Source organism: Lytechinus pictus, chromosome 8, assembly GCF_037042905.1.
Source record: "Lytechinus pictus isolate F3 Inbred chromosome 8, Lp3.0, whole genome shotgun sequence".
Lineage (NCBI taxonomy): Eukaryota > Metazoa > Echinodermata > Echinoidea > Temnopleuroida > Toxopneustidae > Lytechinus > Lytechinus pictus.
The window spans coordinates 32,993,408-33,013,549 of NC_087252.1; the positions used below are offsets into that span (position 1 = coordinate 32,993,408).

Consider the following 20,142-nt stretch of genomic DNA (forward strand, 5'->3'; position numbering starts at 1 on the left):
ATGTTTTTTTTTAATGTTTTGTGTGTGTGTGTCTTTTTTAAGGATCATGCAATCCGGTCAACAATAAAAGAAAATGATATATACCTGGAGTTCATTCTTCCATGTCCGGGATATCTATCCATACCTCGATTTTGGTTTCGATTTCCTAAAATTTCATAATCACAGTGACATTTTTTTGTAGGTTTTTACTTGAAACTTCGTCTTGCTGTACATAAATAAAGTATTGATTTAAACATGCGACCGCCATAATTAGGTCCAGTGATTGAAATAATCTAACGCATATAAGCATGATAGTGGAATTCGTTTTGTTTATATAGACCTTTCAAATTTAGCTGCCAGACTGAAAACTCAGACGAACTGACCTCTCCGGGAAAAATCATAAGACGCATCTTGCTAAATGTAAATATTTGTGAACAATAGACCCATCCTAGCGGCGTAATCAATAACACTGTCTATTGGTTTCTTAATTATTCGATTGCGTTGCAGGCACGTCCTCTCATTATCCCCCCCCCCCTCTCTCTCTCTCTCTCTCTCTCTCTCATTCCATATATCTGGATACTAGTCTCTCCCCAACACACACGCATCTTTCTATATCTCCCAATTTCCCTCTTGTCTTCAACATATATAAAATAAAACATTGAAAAATATTTGTATTTACAGCATACACACTTTTTGTTTAAGTATTTCTATTATAGGTGATGACAAAATGGTATGTCGCTACATTCCTCAGTCTTGCGTACCTATGTTTATGGGCTGAGCTGCCTGCTTCCTAACTTCTAATGCTTCAAAATAAAAGGTACTGTGATATTTCCGTGCTAGTTGTCAAAGTGAATTAAAATTAAAACCTTAAAAAAAAAACCTTAACCATTTTCAAACTTGGCAAAAATGCGTATTATAAATAAAGATAATGTAGATTAAAAGAATTATTAAGAATGAAACAAAGAATTTACTGTTTGAAGAAAATAATAAAAACAAATTAATAAAAAGGAAGATGGAACAAGCAAAGGAAGGAAATTAACTTGAATAAAAGGATAGTAAGAGAGGGAATAAGTAGAAGAAGAAAGAAAAAAGGAAGAAGAAGAGGAGCAGGAGGATACAATTGAAGAAGAAGATCATAATGATGATGATGATGGAGAAGAAGAAGACGAAAATAAATAGAAAACATATAGACAAAATAAAGAAATACTTATTATAAAGCATTAAAATTAGCCATGAGTTTGATCAACTAAATATGCTCACATTCAACATTAAGTGATGTACATTTGTGGTACATCCAAAAATTATTGCAGCATATACAGGAAATTGTTTTTTCACTAAAATATAAAACTCTCCTTAAAATATTGAAAACATGCATTTTGAAGCTTCAAAACCCAATCAAAATCATCGAAAAGTTGCAATGGATTTTTTCTTTTGTTACATATCGGCTTTTTACAGACTTACATACTACATATCCAATTTTAAACGGTCGTGAAGGAATATTTATAAAAAAACAATATTGAAAATAATACATTTTTCTCTCTCTCAATCTTACCATGGCGAGCTGAGTGCATTCTAGCAGAAGGGTCAGGGACAGCTCTTCATATACATCTTGAGGTCAAAAACACCTTTCTACATGTCAGCAAACCGATTTCAGTTCGATCAAAATATTGGCATTCGATGCCATGCTTTTCAGTATTTGATCCGTCATTTGTATGATTATGTTGCAGTCACACCAATGAAACCGATATCAAATCGATTGAGGATGTCCCATTGGAAATCACTTAATAGCTCTGATCGGTCTGGAGTCGGTATTGCGTCTGTGACTGCGTCTTGAGCACGACTGGGATATTCAATTGTTCGCCAATCATAGTGAAGCCCCCAATTCACCACCTTTTCTCAAAATCAAAACAAAGTATATCGTGCTGTATATAAATAGTTTGGTGTCGAGGTAAATACTTAATGAAGCTTCTACAGTATTTCCAATACATTTTATTTGTACTTTATCGTTGACTGACCCGGTCCTCTCCTGCACGCAGCATTGGAAAAAACCTTTTGCAGGCTAGGGGATATATTTTATAGAAATCAAAATGTATGGTTTTGTGGTTCTCGTCATATCGTCTTTGCTGGTGGGATTTGCCAAATGCCAGTGTCCTAGCCCATGGGAGTTTAACCCCCTGTACCCAGGTTACTGCTATTATTACAACTTCTTTCCAGTGAGTTGGAGTTTCGCTGACCAAATCTGTCAGTTTCTGGAAGGAGGCGATCTGGTGTCCATTGATGACAGCCAGGAAGGAATGGCGATATATGAATACTGGGGAACGATAACGACTAATCCATCTCTGGTGAGTATACATGTACTTATTTTGAGATTCCTTAAGGGACAAGTCCACCCCAACAAAAAATTGATTTGATTAAAAAGAAAAAAATCCAACAAGCATAACACTGAAAATTTCATCAAAATCGGATGGAAAACAAGAAAGTTATGACATTTAAAAGTTTCGCTTAAATTCACAAAACAGTCATATGCACATCCTGGTTGGTATGCAAATTAGGAGACTGATGACGTCATCCACTCACTATTTCTTTTGTATTTTATTATATGAAATATGTAATATTCTAATTTTCTCCTCCTTGTCAAGTGAAACAGTGATCAATTCCTCCCTGAACATGCGATATTAGCATTGCTTAATACTCTATGATTCAGTCAAGTCGGACCCTACGGTCATATTTGTCAAAATTGAAATATTGTATAATTCAAACAATAAAAAACAAAAGAAATAGTGAGTGATGGACATCATCGACTGACTCATTTGCATGTCACTGAGTTGTGCATATCACTGTTTTGTGAAAAATAAGCGAAACTTTAAAATGCCATAACTTTCTTATTTTGCATCCGATTTTGATGAAATTTTCAATGTTATGCTAGTTTTATTTTTCTCTATTTATTCAAATCAACATTTTGCTGGGGTGGACTTGACCTTTAAACAAAAAAGAAATTACTTTAGGGCCTACTTTGTGATGTTCTTTTCCGTTAGTAGTTTTTATCCTCGACTTGACGATATCCTATGAGCGCGTTAGTTTTGTTGATATTATTATCGTTTTTACAATTACTGTTATTCTTCGTAAAATTAGTATATCATCATTATTAACATCATCATTATTATTAGCCTTTGATGTTCCATTATCATCATTCAGTTTTATCAGAAAACAATCAGTGAACATTGATAGCTTTAATTTGAGAACGCAATTAAACTACATCATGTAGCGAAATTCATTAATATTTTGGATAAAGTTATAAGAAATAAATTTTGTAACATGATAACAAATTAAAAGAAACAATCTGTGTTATTTAACACAGAGGTAGTGTCCCAATTATCGTTCATCGCTATCAATTCACCATACTCCCTACAGCATAGTTGTTACCGACGCGATCCGTTTTCAGCATTGAAACTGTGTACGTGTTTAATAAACATTCAAATATTTTTTTTTTTTTTATGTATACAAAAATCCTTGAGAAAGCAACATCATACAAATTTGCTAAAATGAAAAGTTGAAGTGTATATCTTTGAAAATCATGATCATGTTGCAGGAGTCAGGTCACATCTTACACCCATTTCTCCATTCTTTTCGGGACATGTTTATCGTTTATGATTAGACCTATATGTTGTTCCTCCTCATTCCTTCTTAGGGTTACTGGATCGGATTGACGGATATCCATGGAACCGGCTTGGGAAGAACCAAATGGACCGACTGGACGAGCATCAAAGGGAGGACAAACTGGCAAGGAGGTGCATGGCCAAACGATACCAATGCAAACTGTGCCTATGTCACCAATGAGGGCGCTAGTGATGACGAACGCCGACAATGGAAAGCGGCATCGTGCGAAAGTGTTCTGAAACCGGCAATTTGTGAAAGAAAATTGGTTATAAATTAGATGATAATAATAATAACAATAATAATACATTAAATTTGTATAGCGTACTTTCAATATTGATTAGATGCTCAGGGCGCTTCAGAGCAGAACAACAACAAAAGCTATACACATGTCTGAACAATATTAAAGTCAATGTCTATCAAAAAGCACTCTTAAAACAGGGATGATTTCAGGTTGCCCTTGAAGGTGGTCACTGAAGTATGAGTTTTCAAACTCTGTGGAAGTGAATTCCAATGATTCCATGATTTCTTAGCAACTGGAATTTGTAAGAGATTATATGATGAGGATCGTAAGGTTCTTGAGCGTTGGTAATTGCGCATCAAATATAATGTAGCTATGCGGATTACCTTTTCTTTTTATTGGTTTTGAAATGAAAAACCTAATCATTTAATTTCGATGTGTTTGTTGTAGCTTGCAGGGGGGATTGCGTACAGGTGCCAATGCTCTTGAAATAAAAATCATTTAAACGTACAATGAGAAGGGGGGGGGGGGGGTCTGGGTTAATTATGGGTCGGCTGGCCTATGTTCGATTTGGAAACCTTTAAAGACAATAGATGAACAACCTACAAACATCTTCAATGACATCGTAGCCAACACTCACAAACACAAACATGGTGTTAAAACTGACACCAACTGGTGTTAATAGAGGACCACACCCTGAGGTGTTAAAATAACACCATAGAGATTGAACATAACACCAAAGAGTGTAAATATAACAACCATAGGTGTTGTAATAACACCTATAGGTGTAAAACTAACACCATCAATTTAACACCGGTGTAAAGTAATTGGTGTGGTCCTCTATGTACACCGGTTAACACCACAATTTTTGATGTGAATTGGATCTGATGATGCGACGTGTTGTTGATGATTTGGTTGTTCATTTACAGTTTATGTTTTTTTTTTTTTTTTACCTCTTGAAAATGCATCTTATCACTTTTGATGTATGCTTCGTGGTAAATATTATCTGCAAAAGAGTCTTGGGTACACGTAATTATGCTACGTGTATATGGATATCTTTTTCGCCAATACACGAAATAGTCAAACTGATGATATTGTATATTTCAAAGTGATTTAATAATCAAATGAAGTTGACCATGTTGACTGAAAGATAAACATCGATATGAGATAAAGCTTATATATTGTAATTATATTTTTCAAAGTACACTGAAATAATCAATGGACAGAATCACACAAAAATCGTACTGATGTCTGAAATTTAAAATTACTGTATATGAAATTAAAATAATATAGTAGGTGATACTGCGGGAAATGCACTAAAGAGCTTATATCATATTTCCAAAATTATAGTAAATGTGCCTTTCTATAAGTTTCCTGGTTAAGAAAATATTAGTATGAAGGCCAATTGAGAAATAAAGATAAATAAGCAATTCGTTTCATTGGATTTCTTATTCACTGTACATGTATTGTAACAGATTATTGATTTGTGAATATAATTGCAGTTACCTGCAAAAGGTCGATGCAAAGATATGAATTTGATATTTGTTTCCAGATAAGGTGAAGAGTAGCATTTCCAGGTGAGCAGTTTTCGGTGCATCTTCGTTATAATTTGCAGGTACATGTACATATATTATAACAGTTATATTTAGCCACGACAATTTTACATGATGGTTGCAATGTAATAAAATCGTATTTAATATCTACGTTGTCTTTACCATCTACTGTACACTAAAAATATAAAATGAAACGAACAATGGCTTACTAAGGTTTAATAAGCATTTTTACTAACCATATTTGATTAATAATGTTTCATGGATCTAGAAAAATTATAATAACAAGGCTTTAATTGCGTTAAAAGTTTTCTAATATTTGCTTTATTGTAAATATTATCAATATTCTCTGAAAAAAAATATATTCCTATGCGATTGTCACTGTCATGATCATGCACGTCGTCAGACCTAAAATGATATATCAATATGGTTTTCTGGATAGCTTGTAGAGAAATAGGTTCTGTATATTCAAGGAAAAATGGCATCAATCATAATTGAATGATCTATAAAGAAAATATAACATGTACATCTATCTAAACAAGTATCTTTTTTTGTACCTCAACATCATTTTTCAGTTTTCAAAATAAATAACTCTTATCCATATGAAGCATTACGTAAATAAATCCCTTAAACACCTAAAAACGATAGGTATGAATAAATCCAAGGATAAATATTGAGAAAAAATGTATTCAGTGCACATCAGTTGTCTTCATCACCAGAAGTTCGTGGCAAATATTCCCATAAGGACCAACCTATTCCAACTGAAAGAGAAGGAAAGAAAAAAAAGGCATTATAATATGAAAACGTTCGTCCCTCAAAACAGACACTAACCTGCCCCCCCCAAAAAAAAAATTTTTTTTTTTTTTATTTTAACAATTTTTATTCTTAAAACATATCCAATGCTTTCAAATTATTTATAACTTGTCAAGATCGATCATCAATAACCTGCGGAAGACAAATATAGCAGAAATTCAGTAAGACCCCCAAAGTTACAGTAATGATAAACAATGTTGAATTTCGGAGTTCACTCAAGCTTAAGATTCGAACACAGTACAATCTCATTGGAACTTCCAGGCAATCCGAAAAATGGGTACATAGAAACATTTGCATTCTTTTTATTGTTTAACCTTACAACTTCAAATTTTAATGGTATGAAGAAGAAGAATTAGAACTGTTGGCCCGCCTCCGTGGTCAAGTGGTTAAGGCATTTGGGATCAGAGCCAGGTACCCGGGTTCGTTTTCAGGCGGAGGCATTTTTTCAACCTTTGATTCACAATGGATGACAGCTCTGAGGGACCTTGAGTGAAGATACGTATTTGATCTATTTCACTATATGTATATATATAATATGAATAATTATGTATATATTGTTCTGTTAATTCCTTTGATTAGTTTTATGAGGCCTTTTGGCTTATCACCTGATTATGACTACTGTCAGAAGACCGCAAATTTTGCAAAATGATTCGATAATTTGTTCTGCATAAGTTTATTTCAATGAAAGCACCAAAAGGTTGATATTTTTCGAGGATCATAATACTCATAGTCCCACTGCTGTTAGATGCTGTACCATCCATTATCAAAATGCAAGAGCTTCGCACATTTTATAACAACATTGGCGAAAAAGGTAACTCTTGAGGTCCTACCTGAGCTTCAACGCGAGGATGTTGCTAAAAGTGTTTTTTGTTTGTGTGTTTGTTTCTTTGTTTCTTAAAAGTTGAATCCGTATAGCAATGGCTTAACATTCAATCAATAGGTATTCCCTTAAAAATCCTAAGCTAACAGTGTAAAACATTAGGGATATATCTGCGAAATAGCCCAGTGAAGTGTATCAAAAAATATTGTTTGAGATTCACCTGAAAAATCACTACTTGCATACAACCCCAGCATCCTCGTAATGATTACAATCATGGACGCCCCAAGGTGGGCGATCGCAGTCGTCCAGTGTCGCCTCACTACCAGTGCATTCGACATTATCCAACAGGATACGACCAGATCCCGGTCCGTAGGCTGTGCCCCACCAGATGCGTTCAGCACGTTCGTAACCGAGCATACGGCAGACCACGTGACCATCGTTCATATCCCAGAAGTCATCACACACTGAGCCCCAGGCCCCGTATCGGAAAATCTCCACTCGACCTTCGTTAGCGGTCTCACCATTCACCAAACGTACGGGCAAGTTCACTTAAAAAAAAGTAGAAGTAAAAACGGAAGATGTTACACTAGCGTACAATGTACCTACGGGGGGGGGGGGGGGGGGGCTCCCCCTGACGACTTACAACCCATGCAAAGGACGTATCCCTGCCCCCCCCCCCCCCCCCCCCCCCCCCTGACGAGCCTGAAGACCTTTTTTTGCTTGTTAATTTTGTTTCGGTACGAAATCCTATATTTGTGGTTGAAGACCTTTTTTTTTTACTTGTCAAATTTTTGGGCGGACGAATTAGGATTTTATCACATATATTCTTGGGTTTGGGTCTCATCTATCAAATGAAAGACAAAATGCCACACTTGAGCACAGTCCATTTTTGTAAAGCTTGCATAAATTGTTATGCGCAGAAATGCTAATTTTCACGTTGTGTCAAGGTAAAAAGGCAAAACCAAAATGACCATGCGGTACATTTCTTTTGCATTTTAACTAATTGGAATAAAACAGATACATTTTAAACATTTTGTTACAACTTTGCCACCCAAAATTATCATTGTATGCACAACCGTTACCGTTTTTTGTGCCAGCTGGATGTAAGGACATGACGGAATGTAATTTCTTATTAAGTTGAATGTTTATTATGTTTACTGTGCTCTTTCCTGATTCATCGATGGTGAAGACAATTATCTATTTATACTTCCTAGACAATTAAGAATGGCTTGAGGGCCAAATGAGCTGAAATATTATACCTCTACTGTTAGTGATTTATGTAACAATTGGCTATCCATACTTAAACCACAACCTTAAACCTGAGTTTAAAATAAACCCGACTTCAGAATACGGGTCCATTAATCAACACCTTAATGGTGCAATTTCGTAACGAGAAAAGGGTGATTTAAAATCTAAGACCCCATTCTAGGGGAAATAATACAGTAAGCCTATGGGGCAATTGTCCCCCATACATCTCATGGCTAGACGTATGTGCAAGTGGAAATACGAAATAAATTAAAAAAAAAATCAAGACGGATTTTAGCTATGTAGATAAATGTCTGCGACACGGTTTAGGTGGGCAGGTGACTGTGACCCATGAATTTAATTGCCAGTGAGCCACTAATAATCCAGAGTAGATACACTATCGAGTAACAATGTTTGTGTTCTAACCTCATACAAACGAAAACGTCGGTTCATTAGCTATTGGTTCCATTGATTGGACATCAGTTTAGATATGCTATGCTATGAAGTTACTAACTTTGAAATGAGCATCAATTTCCACTTATCACTATGGAACCAATAGAACTTTATTTCTTCAAAGATAAACTAGCAATAACAAATGGTAGCACAGAAGTAACAGAAAGTAATTCGCAAACACTTACACTCTCCGGTGCAGACAACCGAGGCATCCTCTGTGTGGCCACAGTTATGTTCACCCCAAGATCTGTGGACACAGCTTGCAATGTTATCCTCTGTCCCCTGGCAGACCACATCATCCAGGACAATGTCCCCACTACCTTGCCCGAAACGAGCAGATCCTGGTGCCTGAGAAGCGCCCTCATATCCCAACATCCTGCAGACAACGGCAGCATCAAGCGTATCCCATGAGTCGTCACAGACGGTTCCGAATTCTCCGTCATACAGCACCTCAACTCGTCCCTCGGCCTTGCTACTGCCATTCACGAGACGAACGACAACGCTGACTGGGTCTGTTCGGAATATTGATACAGACTAAAGAATGTAACTTTGACCTTCACTACTAGACTCCGGGGTCGAGGTGTTGCAGGTGTTGGGGGCTGACCATGCAAAACATTACACTTAGATATTTGGCATTACAAACGAAAATGTCGGTTCATTAACTATTAGTTCCATTGATTGAACATCAGTTTGTATATATACCCTGCTATAAAGTGAGCATCAATTCCCACTTAACACTATGAAACCAATAGATCTGTATTTCTTCAAAAATTGTGCCCCATTCAAAAGCCCGTATATAGAAGGAAAAAACAACAAGAATACAAACAAGAGCAGCTCAAGTCTGAAAAAGGTAAGGAAGAAAAAAAAATATAGAAATAACATGAGTAAGATAACGAAGGTTTAAACGGTTGTACCTGGACTGTTGCAAATTAAGCCAGCATCTTCGTAATGATAGCAGTTATGTTCTCCCCATCCAGAATGTGAACAGTCGGCCAGGCTCTCTTCAGTTCCGTCACAACCAAATTTACTGAAATGGATTGTCCCAGTGCCTTCACCGAAGGGCATTGGATAGCGGGCGCCTGTCGGTCTTATTGCCTCATAGGCACTGCTGAATCCAAGCATCCTGCAAGCCACGTCTCCGTCTCTTTTACCCCAGTAGCTTGAGCAGATTGTCCCCCATTCCCCTTGGTAGAAAAGCTCTACCCTACCTTCCCAGGGATAGCTGCCTCCCACAAGGCGGATCTCGAACTCAGACGGTTCTGTAAAGCAACGAAGATGCCACTAATAAGTCACATGAACAAACCTACCAAATGCAATGACGGAATATATTTCGTCGGTCAGGGGTCAGTTGGGACCTTTCGCAATCCTCACGGACGCTAATATTAGGGTCCCCTAACACAAAAGTTAACGCTTAATCATACACTTGATTTTTAAGATTGATTGTGCATTACAGGGTGTATCGAAAAAAAGGAAACCCAAATTTGATCAATAATAATTTCAAAAATATAACTGTGGCAATAGTGGGGTTTATATCAACAGATAGATCAACTCATTACCTTTCTTATGGTAGCACTCTTAGCTCGTCACGCTCATGCGTCACTGAACACCATTGTTCTGAAAAAGTGTTACGAAATTTCAATTGGTTCACTCTCACGCATCTTTCATTTTCAAAATTAAACTTTTTTAGGATGAAGACAAAATGATGAAACATATCAACAATTATTCATTTTCAAACTTTGTTTATTTTTCTATAGTCAATAGAATCAAACGTAAAAAACTGCTCTACAATCAATGCTAAGCTTTGTGTTACAGGGGGGTTACAGGCCCTACAGATCTGCTTTTCGTGTGTAAAATCCTTTTCCGCGACACCCGCACCATACATGCATGTATATTACGACTGATGGCTGGAGATAATCGAAATGCAGACCTAAAATAGATTATGGCATGGATAAGAAAGTGGTTTTTCAAACAAATCGAGTACATATTGAGTGAGGAAAAACTTACTGAATGAAGGCTTAGATATAGATCATTACAGTCCATCGAATCGATATTACATTTAATGTGGATTATTGGTGAATTGAATTGAATTGAATTGAATTTATTGGAACTTCACTGGCAATTGCCAATATTTTGTTCGAAACAAGAGGTACAAAATAATACAATACACAATATACAATGCAAGGAATATAATCAAATATACAAAAACAAAATAGTATTTCATAAAAAAAGGGAAAAAAGGAGAAACAACTTATATATACAAATATACACAATAAACATAGGAATCATCTGGATCAGTGGCGTAACTACGGGGGGGGGGGGGGGCATGGGGGGGCACGTGCCCCCCCCAATCGGCTGACCCCCCCCAAAAAAAAAAAAAAAAAAAAAAAGGGGAGGAAAAGGAGAAAAAGAGGGAGAAAAGAAGAGAAACGTAGTAGGAAAGAAGACATTATTATTCATTATAATGTTATATTATATTATAATTATGTTATGTTACATTACATAACAGACATTTTCATCATAACTTTATGAAACATAATTTGCCCAGGGCCTATGTCTTCATTGTTCCTGGTGCTCGCATTGTCTGCTTAACGAGATATATAATCCTGTTGTACTAAAACCTCCCGTTTTCAAGTCAATATACACCAAATATATTTCATCGCACTTCGAGTTATTGTTTTATGTAGTGACATACGCTTCTTTTTCATGACTACTTAAAGTGATTGCCCCATGTTAAGGTCTTAATAAAAAAACATTTCCTGTCCGTGATTATGTTCGCATTAGTGGATTTGTGAAATATGTCTGCCCTCCATGAATTCCTAAAATCAGTCCTTAAAATGTCTCTTTTTCTCATCTGAATATCAAAAAATTTTCGGCTCGCGCTTCACGCTCGCATCAATTGGTTAGTGAAATACGTATGGTCTGAATTCCTACAAGCAAGCCTTAGAATGCCCCCACTTCTGATCTGAATTATCTAAATTTTCAGCTCGCGCTTCGCGCTTGCAATATTTGATTAGTGAGATGCGTATGATAATCATGATTACAATGACTACAAAAAAGTGCTTCATGTGTTTAGATGTTATTCTAACAAACTTCAGCAAGCGCTTGGCACTCGCATTAGATGACTATGGTGAGATATGTGTACTCTTAATGGATTCCTAAAATATAGTCCTTAAAATGTCACTGTTTGGGGTCAATATATACAAAATTTTCAGCTCGCGCTTCGCGCTCGCATTGTTTAGCGAGACAGATATACGTATTATGATTACAAAAATTTGATTATAATGTCCCTTATTAGGTCTGAATATCAAAAATTTTCAGCTCGCGCTTCGCGCTCGCATTATTTGGTCACTGAGATACATATATCCGTTCAATGGCATTGTCCTTAAAATCAAGTGTCTCTATTAGGTCAGTATACCTGGCAACTGAGCGCGCTTCGCGCGCTCACTAAGTGACTCAAAATTTTTGCTGGTGCCCCCTCAATGCCGTGACCCACGGTACGCCACTGATCTGGATAGATAATTGACAATGGATATAGAGACTGATATCCAAAAAAAGATAAAGAAACATAAAGAAAGTGAGAGAGGAGAGGGAAATAAAGAAGAAAAAAGTTCGAAAATGGAGAGAGCGGGAAAGAGAGGAAGAATGAGAAGAATGACATTACTGTAAACTCATTGTGTAAAAATATTGCGAATATATTACTTCATATATATTACTTGGTGTATCACTGGCAATTGATTTCATGGGTCAGATCAACCTCTCCAGCCGAACATTTCGCGTGAGTTGTATGGAAAGTCGTCCTCAATCGGATACATCGCTGTTACCATAGTAGCAACCATAATTTTGCACACGAAACGCATATTGAATGTTTCCGTCGCAGATGCGAAACGAAAAAAAAATATCATGTCACACAATTTGCATTGCAGGACAGAGTTTTACGACCATGATGACGGGCCCAAAAAGTCTCTTCCAAAATCAACTAACGTCGTAAATAAGCGTGCGCGTCCTCAAACGAAAGGTCGGGAGTATCTCAGCAGGCATGACTGTATCATAAATCATGATATAACAAGCAAATCTTCCCATACGAAGTTCGCAATTAGATTCCCATTGTGATTGGTACCATTCTTTCAAATTTATTTTTTAATCTTTATTCTAATACTCACCTGTGGTCACCAATGGGGTTGTCGTTGGTGGCGGTGCTGATTCAGTCGTAGTGACATCTGGAGTTGTGGGCTCAGGTATGCTGGCTGAGTGTTCAAAGATGTAAAATTTGAAAACAAACGAGAGTTACCAATGACCGTGAAGGTTCATTCTAACAATTTCGATCGACCTGTTCTAAATCAATAAAGCCATGAAACGTTTATTTAGGATGCCACCACCTTCCCCTTCTCGGACCTCTGTTTGAATGAACTATAACCAAAAGGTGTATCAAACCAGTGTGTCCAGACCATTTTTTTTTTTACATTACCAAAGCGTGCATGACACATGATGTGAAGTATGTTGTTTGTGTTCTCTGTTTACCTGTTTTACTGTTATGACTGACATGCGTTGTACATGGATTTACAAAAATAAGCCATTGTTTATATCATTGTAGGTTCGTCATGTTAAGATGAACTAAAATACACAAATACAGATAACCATCAAACTTGTTTAATTTGGACACATATTACAAGTGACTGCCACCCCCCCCCCCCCATCCCCATAAAATAAACCCACCCTTATTTTTCTAAGTACGACATTTAAGATTTCATTTTCATGGCTAGGACAATATTGCATGGCATTCCTTGATCCAAACATGGTTTGCATGGACCATAAGCAATATGAGAAGGACCACTGTAATGGTGTGTAGTAATCGTCATTTTTATTATTTTTACCATTGCATTGATACAAAAATATTGTTTATATTCTTTACATATCTATACGGTTAGCTCCGCCACAAAACCGAAAATGTGTAGACCTATTAATATATAATACATATCACAAGTTAAGATCCTCAAATCGGTTTCACTTACATATAGGAACTCCTAACTTTGACACAATGGGGGAAATGACTGGTAGAGTAATTCTTGCATGTATGTCAGTTTTCCTCAATTCATTTTTTTCGTTTGTTTTGTTTTGTTTTTTAGAAAAAATCTTTTTGATTTTTTTTTTTTCAAATTAGAGTTGGCCAGTATCTTGCTTGGCGACTTGTAGTTGGTTTGAGGAGGGCCATATGTAATATCCTCAACGCGTACCACTAGGAATGCAGATAACCCCCGCATCTTCGTTGTGACCGCAGTTATGAGATCCAAATCCTCGGTGCCGACAGTTCCTTAGGTCGTTTTCACTTCCAGTGCATGATACCTCATTAAGCCAAATCGGATCTGAACCGGGTCCAAACCTAGCCTGACCGGGTGCGCTGCTTGCAGCACAGAATCCGAGCATCCTGCATACAACCGATGCGTCTTCTATGCCCCAATAGTCATCGCAAACCGTCCCCCATAGTCCTTCGTGCAGAATTTCAACTCGTCCTTCGTTGTTAGAGGTTCCGCTGCTCAATCGAATGTCATTAAACACAGGACGCGGCGCTAATCATATGAAAGACAAGTAAGAATCAGGACAAAAACTCTATGTTAATGGATTTTTGTTATGCCCCCCCCTGTTGTCGCATTAAAATAATAGTTGATGTAATTTATGAAGAAAAACACGTAACATAAATAAATCAATACTTTTCATTAAAAAATACTTTTATTCAAAATATTCCTAATTTTGCAGCTATGTTACATTTTTATACAAAATGTATTATCACCTCATACATGTTTTGCTTATCTTGTACTGTTTATTATTTTTTTTTTATCCGTTTTCTTGATCTCACCTTTGTAGCATAAGTTATCATATTTGCTTTGATTATTTTATGTACTAGCCTCAAAATTATCATTTGTTATTTTATATATCCTTTTTCATTTCTCATGTTTATTACACAGGCCTAATTACGCCAAGATATAATATATATCTATTTTAAGTTGTTTTTAAATTTAAACTTATGTATGTATTCGATGCGTATGATGGATATATATTATTCCTTTTTTAGAAATGAATAAATAAATTAACTGAACTGAACTAACATAAACAAATAACGTTTCCGTTAATTTATGTGTGTGCTTGCAAAATGTAACCGCATACAGCACGATTTACGAGATGGACTAATCAAATCCTGGTTGATTTCCAAACAAAGTGATAAAAACTCGAAGAGCGAAGTTTTAATAGCATTGATCAACATTTGATATTAATTTTGTTTTATTTGCTTAAAATGTCTTCAACCTCTCGGAACAACCATATTGTAGACCAGGCTGCATAAAAGTTATAAAGATATATCTCATTTATTTATTTAGGTCAAAACCTGCCTACAATAAAGATTACTAGTAAAAATAGTTCCTTGACGTTTTTTTTATTATAAACGAGATAATATTTATGCCGGTAAGCTTACAAAATCACGACTTCTCGATAGTACATGTATAGCCCGTGGAATCATTGACTTTGGGAAGTACAATGAGTTAATTACAATAATATGCCTAAGTGAGACAAATGATTAATATTTTTATTTTCAAATTTCCACCAATCGTCAAAATACCTTGCACAACACAGGACTTTGTCTTAAAGCGACTAGTGATTATGGTAAGTGGGAAAATACACTGATCATACCGTAGCAAAAAAAAATGATTAAATTAAAAGAACCTTGGGGTAGTAAAAAAAACATCATAATCAAATTACTAATTAAATAAATCTAAACAAAAGGAGAAAAATAGAAAGAATTAAAGAAAGATGATATTGGCATGAATAAATACCAAGAAATAAGACATTTGAGTGAAATTTGAATAAAAATAGTTAAATATATCCTTAATAAAAATGATATGATATGAATAAAATTAATATAAAATAATGGTGTTAATCCTAACTAGGCCGGGATTTTTTTTTGCCGATCGCGCGAGCGCCGCAAAAATTTGCACCCTGGTAGTTTGCAATGTAATCTACAAGGCTGTATGGTAAAATTTTCCCGAGATTTTATTTTATATGAATTAATTATGATAATTTATGCATAAATCATACTTTTTGCTCTAATTCACTAAATAAAGCTGCTAGAATGCTAATTTTTGGTAAAAAAAATATTCTTTGTAGCATTTGTAACAATGGCAAATGAAAAAAAACTTCAGTGTGAAAATCAATTTCTTATGTATTTTAATGTTTTATGAATTTCTTATGTATTTCTTTGTTTTTTTAACCAGAATTACTGCACAACCTTTTAAAAGCATAATTATGCTAAAACCATTTGATTTCAGCTGTTTAAAGTAAAAATTATATTTTTATAAATAAGATGAGAAAACTAAATTTGCCTTGACTTTGTACACCAAATCGCATTTTGGAACAATTTTTTGTCAATTTTTGGATGCACTTACAAAATGTTGCGTTTTTTCGGAACCGCGTACCCGGGCCTCGTAAATTTGGTCTCAAATAATGCGCGAGACTATAAAGTATAAACTCCGCAAGTGGCGTGGTCAAAAAATTTCGTGCGACAGAATGATCGCAGAAAATGTTGAGGGGGTTGATTTAACCCCTCCCCCACAGCCTGTTTAGGGTTAATGAACGAATGATATATTTGTCAAACAAACAATTGAAAATGGGTGGAAATTTGGTAAAAAGTTAAAGAATAATAATCATAAAGATAAGAATAAAGACAATAAAAACAAGAAAGATTAAAGCTACCATATTTTCCAGTTAGCAACTGTGTTACTGGTTAACTACGTACCATCGGTAAAGCAAACGACTCCTGCATCTTCGTTGTGATTGCAGTTATGAATCCCGACTCCCCGGTGAGGGCAGTCTAACAGATCAGTCTCTTCCCCTGTGCATGCTACGTCATCGAGCCATATCTGGCCCTCCCCAGCTCCGAAATAAGCTGAGCCGTGCGCAGTGGATGCAGCACAATATCCAAGCATTCTACACGCAATATCAGCATCGGTCTTGCCCCAAGCATCATCACAGACAGTTCCCCATTCGCCATTGTGGAGGATTTCAACTCGTCCTTCGTTGTCCCTATTGCCGCCGACCAAACGAATCGTGTGGGCTGGTGGTGTTGGTGCTGTCGTTGAAACTAAAGACATAGGATGTTAATTAGTCACAATGATATGAATATTTTATTGAATTTCAGGAAAACTGCATTTTGTGTTTTTATTCAATGCATTAATAAAGCTGTACGGATGATATGACGCATGACTGCATGCTGGCCCGTTCGTGTGCTAAATAGATGAATCCATTATTATCTGACTTTGCCATATTTCAGTCGTGCGGAAACTCGTCCGTTAACGTTTAATACGAGCAATATGAAAAACTTCCCATGTAGGTAGATACCGAATATGCTAAGGACGTTTAATAAAAATGTACAGCATTTTCTTTTTAACGTTACTATGATCTGATGAGAGAAAACAAGAGCAGGGCCTAGAATCAGTTGTGTATTTGATGAGTCCACCTTGAGACGTAAAGACAATGAATAGAACAAGTCTTTTGACATTGTATCGTGTGTGTTATAAGTTTATCACCTGCATAAGAACAAACAGCTCCTGCATCTTCAGAGTGACGACAGTTGTGAAATCCGAAGGCTCTGTGTGAACAATCCCTTATGTCTGCTTCAGTTCCCGAACACTGGACGTCGTCAAGCCAGATACGATCCGAAGCCTGCCCATACCGTGCCGATCCCGGTGCTTCTGTGGCCACATCAAAACCCAACATCCGACAAACTACTGTAGCATCATCAAGGCCCCAGTCATCATCACAGATACTTCCCCATTCCCCGTTGTGGTAGATCTCTACACGTCCCTCGTTGTCAGAATCACCATTAACCAAACGAACCGTTTGTTGTGGCAATGTAGGTGGTGGGCCTAATTTGTTTTTTAAAAAATAGATAAAACATTGATGACTAGAGTCCTAACAAAATTGGACAAATAGTCGTCTAGCAATACTATTGGTGTTTCTACTAACGATTATACAGGAGGGTAGGCCTATATTTATTTCACGTCATTTGGTTGTAAGGTAGACTCCAATCTATGTTAGATTCCACTATTCATCTGTTAACGTCTTTCTTTGAGTACAACATACGACAATATAAACACATTCATGTTGTGTGGGTTCAGCATTTTTTTTTTCTCGATAAAGTGTGTAACTAAACGGCAACTTTAAAACACAATGATAAACAGAAATATAAAAAAAAAGTGAGTCACTTCAGAAATAAGTGGACACGAAAACTGTCAATAACGTTGGAGCTCCAAACAAGGCGGTACCAAAGAAAAGCAGTATATGATTAGCTACCTGCTGAGCAAATAACCCCCGCATCTTCGGAATGGGCACAGTTGTTGGTTCCAAATGCGTTGCGCGGACAGTCTGCCAACTCGGACTCCTCTCCCACGCACATGACGTCATCAAGCCATATAGGATCCGTTCCACGTCCAAAGTGAGCTCTTATTGGTGCATCTAAAGCCCGGCCAAAGCCTAGCATGCTACAGACAACTGAGGCGCCATCTAAGTCCCAATAGTCATCGCAGATTGTCCCCCATTGGCCATTGTGCAGTATCTCCACGCGACCCTCCATTGGTGAACCACCGTTGACCAATCGTACGGGTGCTGTCCATGGTGATACAGTTGTTGCATAGATGGTTGTTGTAACTATATTCAATAGGATGGCCAAGAACAGAGAAGAAGAAATAGAGAGAGGGGGTCAAAAAGGAAACGTGCTCGTGTTGAATAAAATATTTTTTGTCCACTTATCTTAATAAAATGGGCATGCTGGATCAATACTTTCTTGGGATGGTGCTATGAAAATATGGCGTCACATGCACAATGTTTATAAATTACATGCTGTGATGCACATGGTCGCGGTGTCCTCGCTGTGGCCACAGTCATAGCTCCCAAACGTTCTATGCTCGTAGTGTCCGAGAGCCACTCCATACCCTACACATTTTAACCATACTCTGATGAAATTGTATTGAAGTCTTTTATAGGAAATGCGAATGCACAATGTCAAACACAACCCCCCCCCCTCCCCCACGTAAAATGAATACAATGATACTGATAACGATAATATTCTAACTATATTAATACTTCTGCCAGTCAAAATATATTTTTTCTGTACCGATTCTATAAGATGCCATCAAACGAATGTGAAAAAAATCAAAATCTCCAAATCAAAATGTATAGATTTCCTTCACTAACTCCCGGTAAATTAATGTTGCTCAAATTGTATAAAAGTAATTGTTTAAAATGATTACCTGTATTGAGGCAAACGACTCCAGCGTCTTCCGAGTGACCGCAATTGTGGACTCCGAAGTTTGGACGGGGACAATCAGCTAGGCTGGTCTCAGTTCCAGCACATCTCACATCGTCAAGCCAGATTTGTCCTGAACCTTCTCCAAACTGGGCTTGGCCTGGAGCACTAGTCGCTCCTTCGAAACCTAACATCCTACAAGCTACATCAGCATCATCTTCATCCCAATAATCATCACAAATAGTCCCCCATTCTCCATTGTACAAGATTTCAACTCTTCCTTCCGATGAGAGAGTGCTTCCGCTCAGTCGGATGTCCTCAATGGGAGATGGTGGATTCGGTGTCGTTGGTATCGTTGTCATGGGTGTTGTTTCCGGTATAGTCGGCTCTGTATGTGGATTGAGAGTCATTTAATATCGATGGAAAAGAGGAGATAAGATATTGTTCATCTTTTTTTTCTTTAGGCCTACTGAGGGCCAACCTGAGGCGTCGATCCATGTTTCGGATCGGGGGGGGGGCGAAGTGAAAAATTATGATACAGAATATCCGCCGATGGGAACCGTCTGCGATGGCTGTTTTTAGAATCCTCAATCGCGTCGAAAAAATGTACAATGTTATTTGTATGATAATAGAATACTATGTTCATTGACCCAAAATGATCTTTGACCATGATCATGTGACCTAAGGCGTGTGCAAAATAATCATTCATACTTGATTACCATTGTGTCTATGTTTCATGAACTACATTGTGTAGATCCATAAACTTCATAAGTTATGATGCCGATCCAACAAATACCCCCAACATGGCCAAAGTTCATTGACCTTAAATGATCTTTGGTATAGGCCATGTGACCTGAAATGCGCACAGGATATTCAAGGATACATGGTTGCTATTATGTCCACGTTTCATGAACTAGATCAATCAACTTTTTAAGTTATGATGACAATTCCAAAAATACCCTCAACATTACCAAAGTAGGATGTTGAGTAATACTTTATTATTCCTATGTTCAAGTTTCAGGAGCAAGCTTTATATACTTTTTAAGATAAAATAACATTTCAAAAACTTAACCTTGGGTTACGATTTTTATGTTGATTC

General features: G+C 36.9%; 2 protein-coding genes across 3 annotated transcripts in view; one reads left to right on the forward strand and one right to left on the reverse strand.

The window, feature by feature from the left end:
* The first annotated feature begins 1,989 nt into the window (after positions 1-1,989).
* On the forward strand, positions 1,990-6,096 carry LOC129266609 (lithostathine-1-beta-like). Its single transcript, XM_054904452.2, has 2 exons — positions 1,990-2,321; positions 3,668-6,096. Exons 1-2 carry the CDS (start codon positions 2,067-2,069, stop codon positions 3,911-3,913), a joined length of 501 nt encoding a protein of 166 aa, XP_054760427.2. The 5' UTR covers positions 1,990-2,066; the 3' UTR covers positions 3,914-6,096.
* Positions 4,969-20,142, reverse strand: part of LOC129266510 (deleted in malignant brain tumors 1 protein-like) — a 37,461-nt gene continuing 22,287 nt past the window's right edge. For both annotated transcript variants that reach the window (XM_064103952.1, XM_064103953.1), the window contains 10 exons: positions 19,048-19,431; positions 18,092-18,445; positions 17,326-17,664; positions 16,536-16,880; positions 13,987-14,319; positions 12,916-12,999; positions 9,670-10,014; positions 8,941-9,267; positions 7,278-7,605; positions 4,969-6,185 (listed from right to left, as the gene is read on the reverse strand). In XM_064103952.1, coding sequence (XP_063960022.1) covers positions 7,289-7,605; positions 8,941-9,267; positions 9,670-10,014; positions 12,916-12,999; positions 13,987-14,319; positions 16,536-16,880; positions 17,326-17,664; positions 18,092-18,445; positions 19,048-19,431 — 2,828 coding nt within the window. In that variant the 3' untranslated portion in view covers positions 4,969-6,185; positions 7,278-7,288. The remainder of the gene's footprint in view (positions 6,186-7,277; positions 7,606-8,940; positions 9,268-9,669; positions 10,015-12,915; positions 13,000-13,986; positions 14,320-16,535; positions 16,881-17,325; positions 17,665-18,091; positions 18,446-19,047; positions 19,432-20,142) is intronic.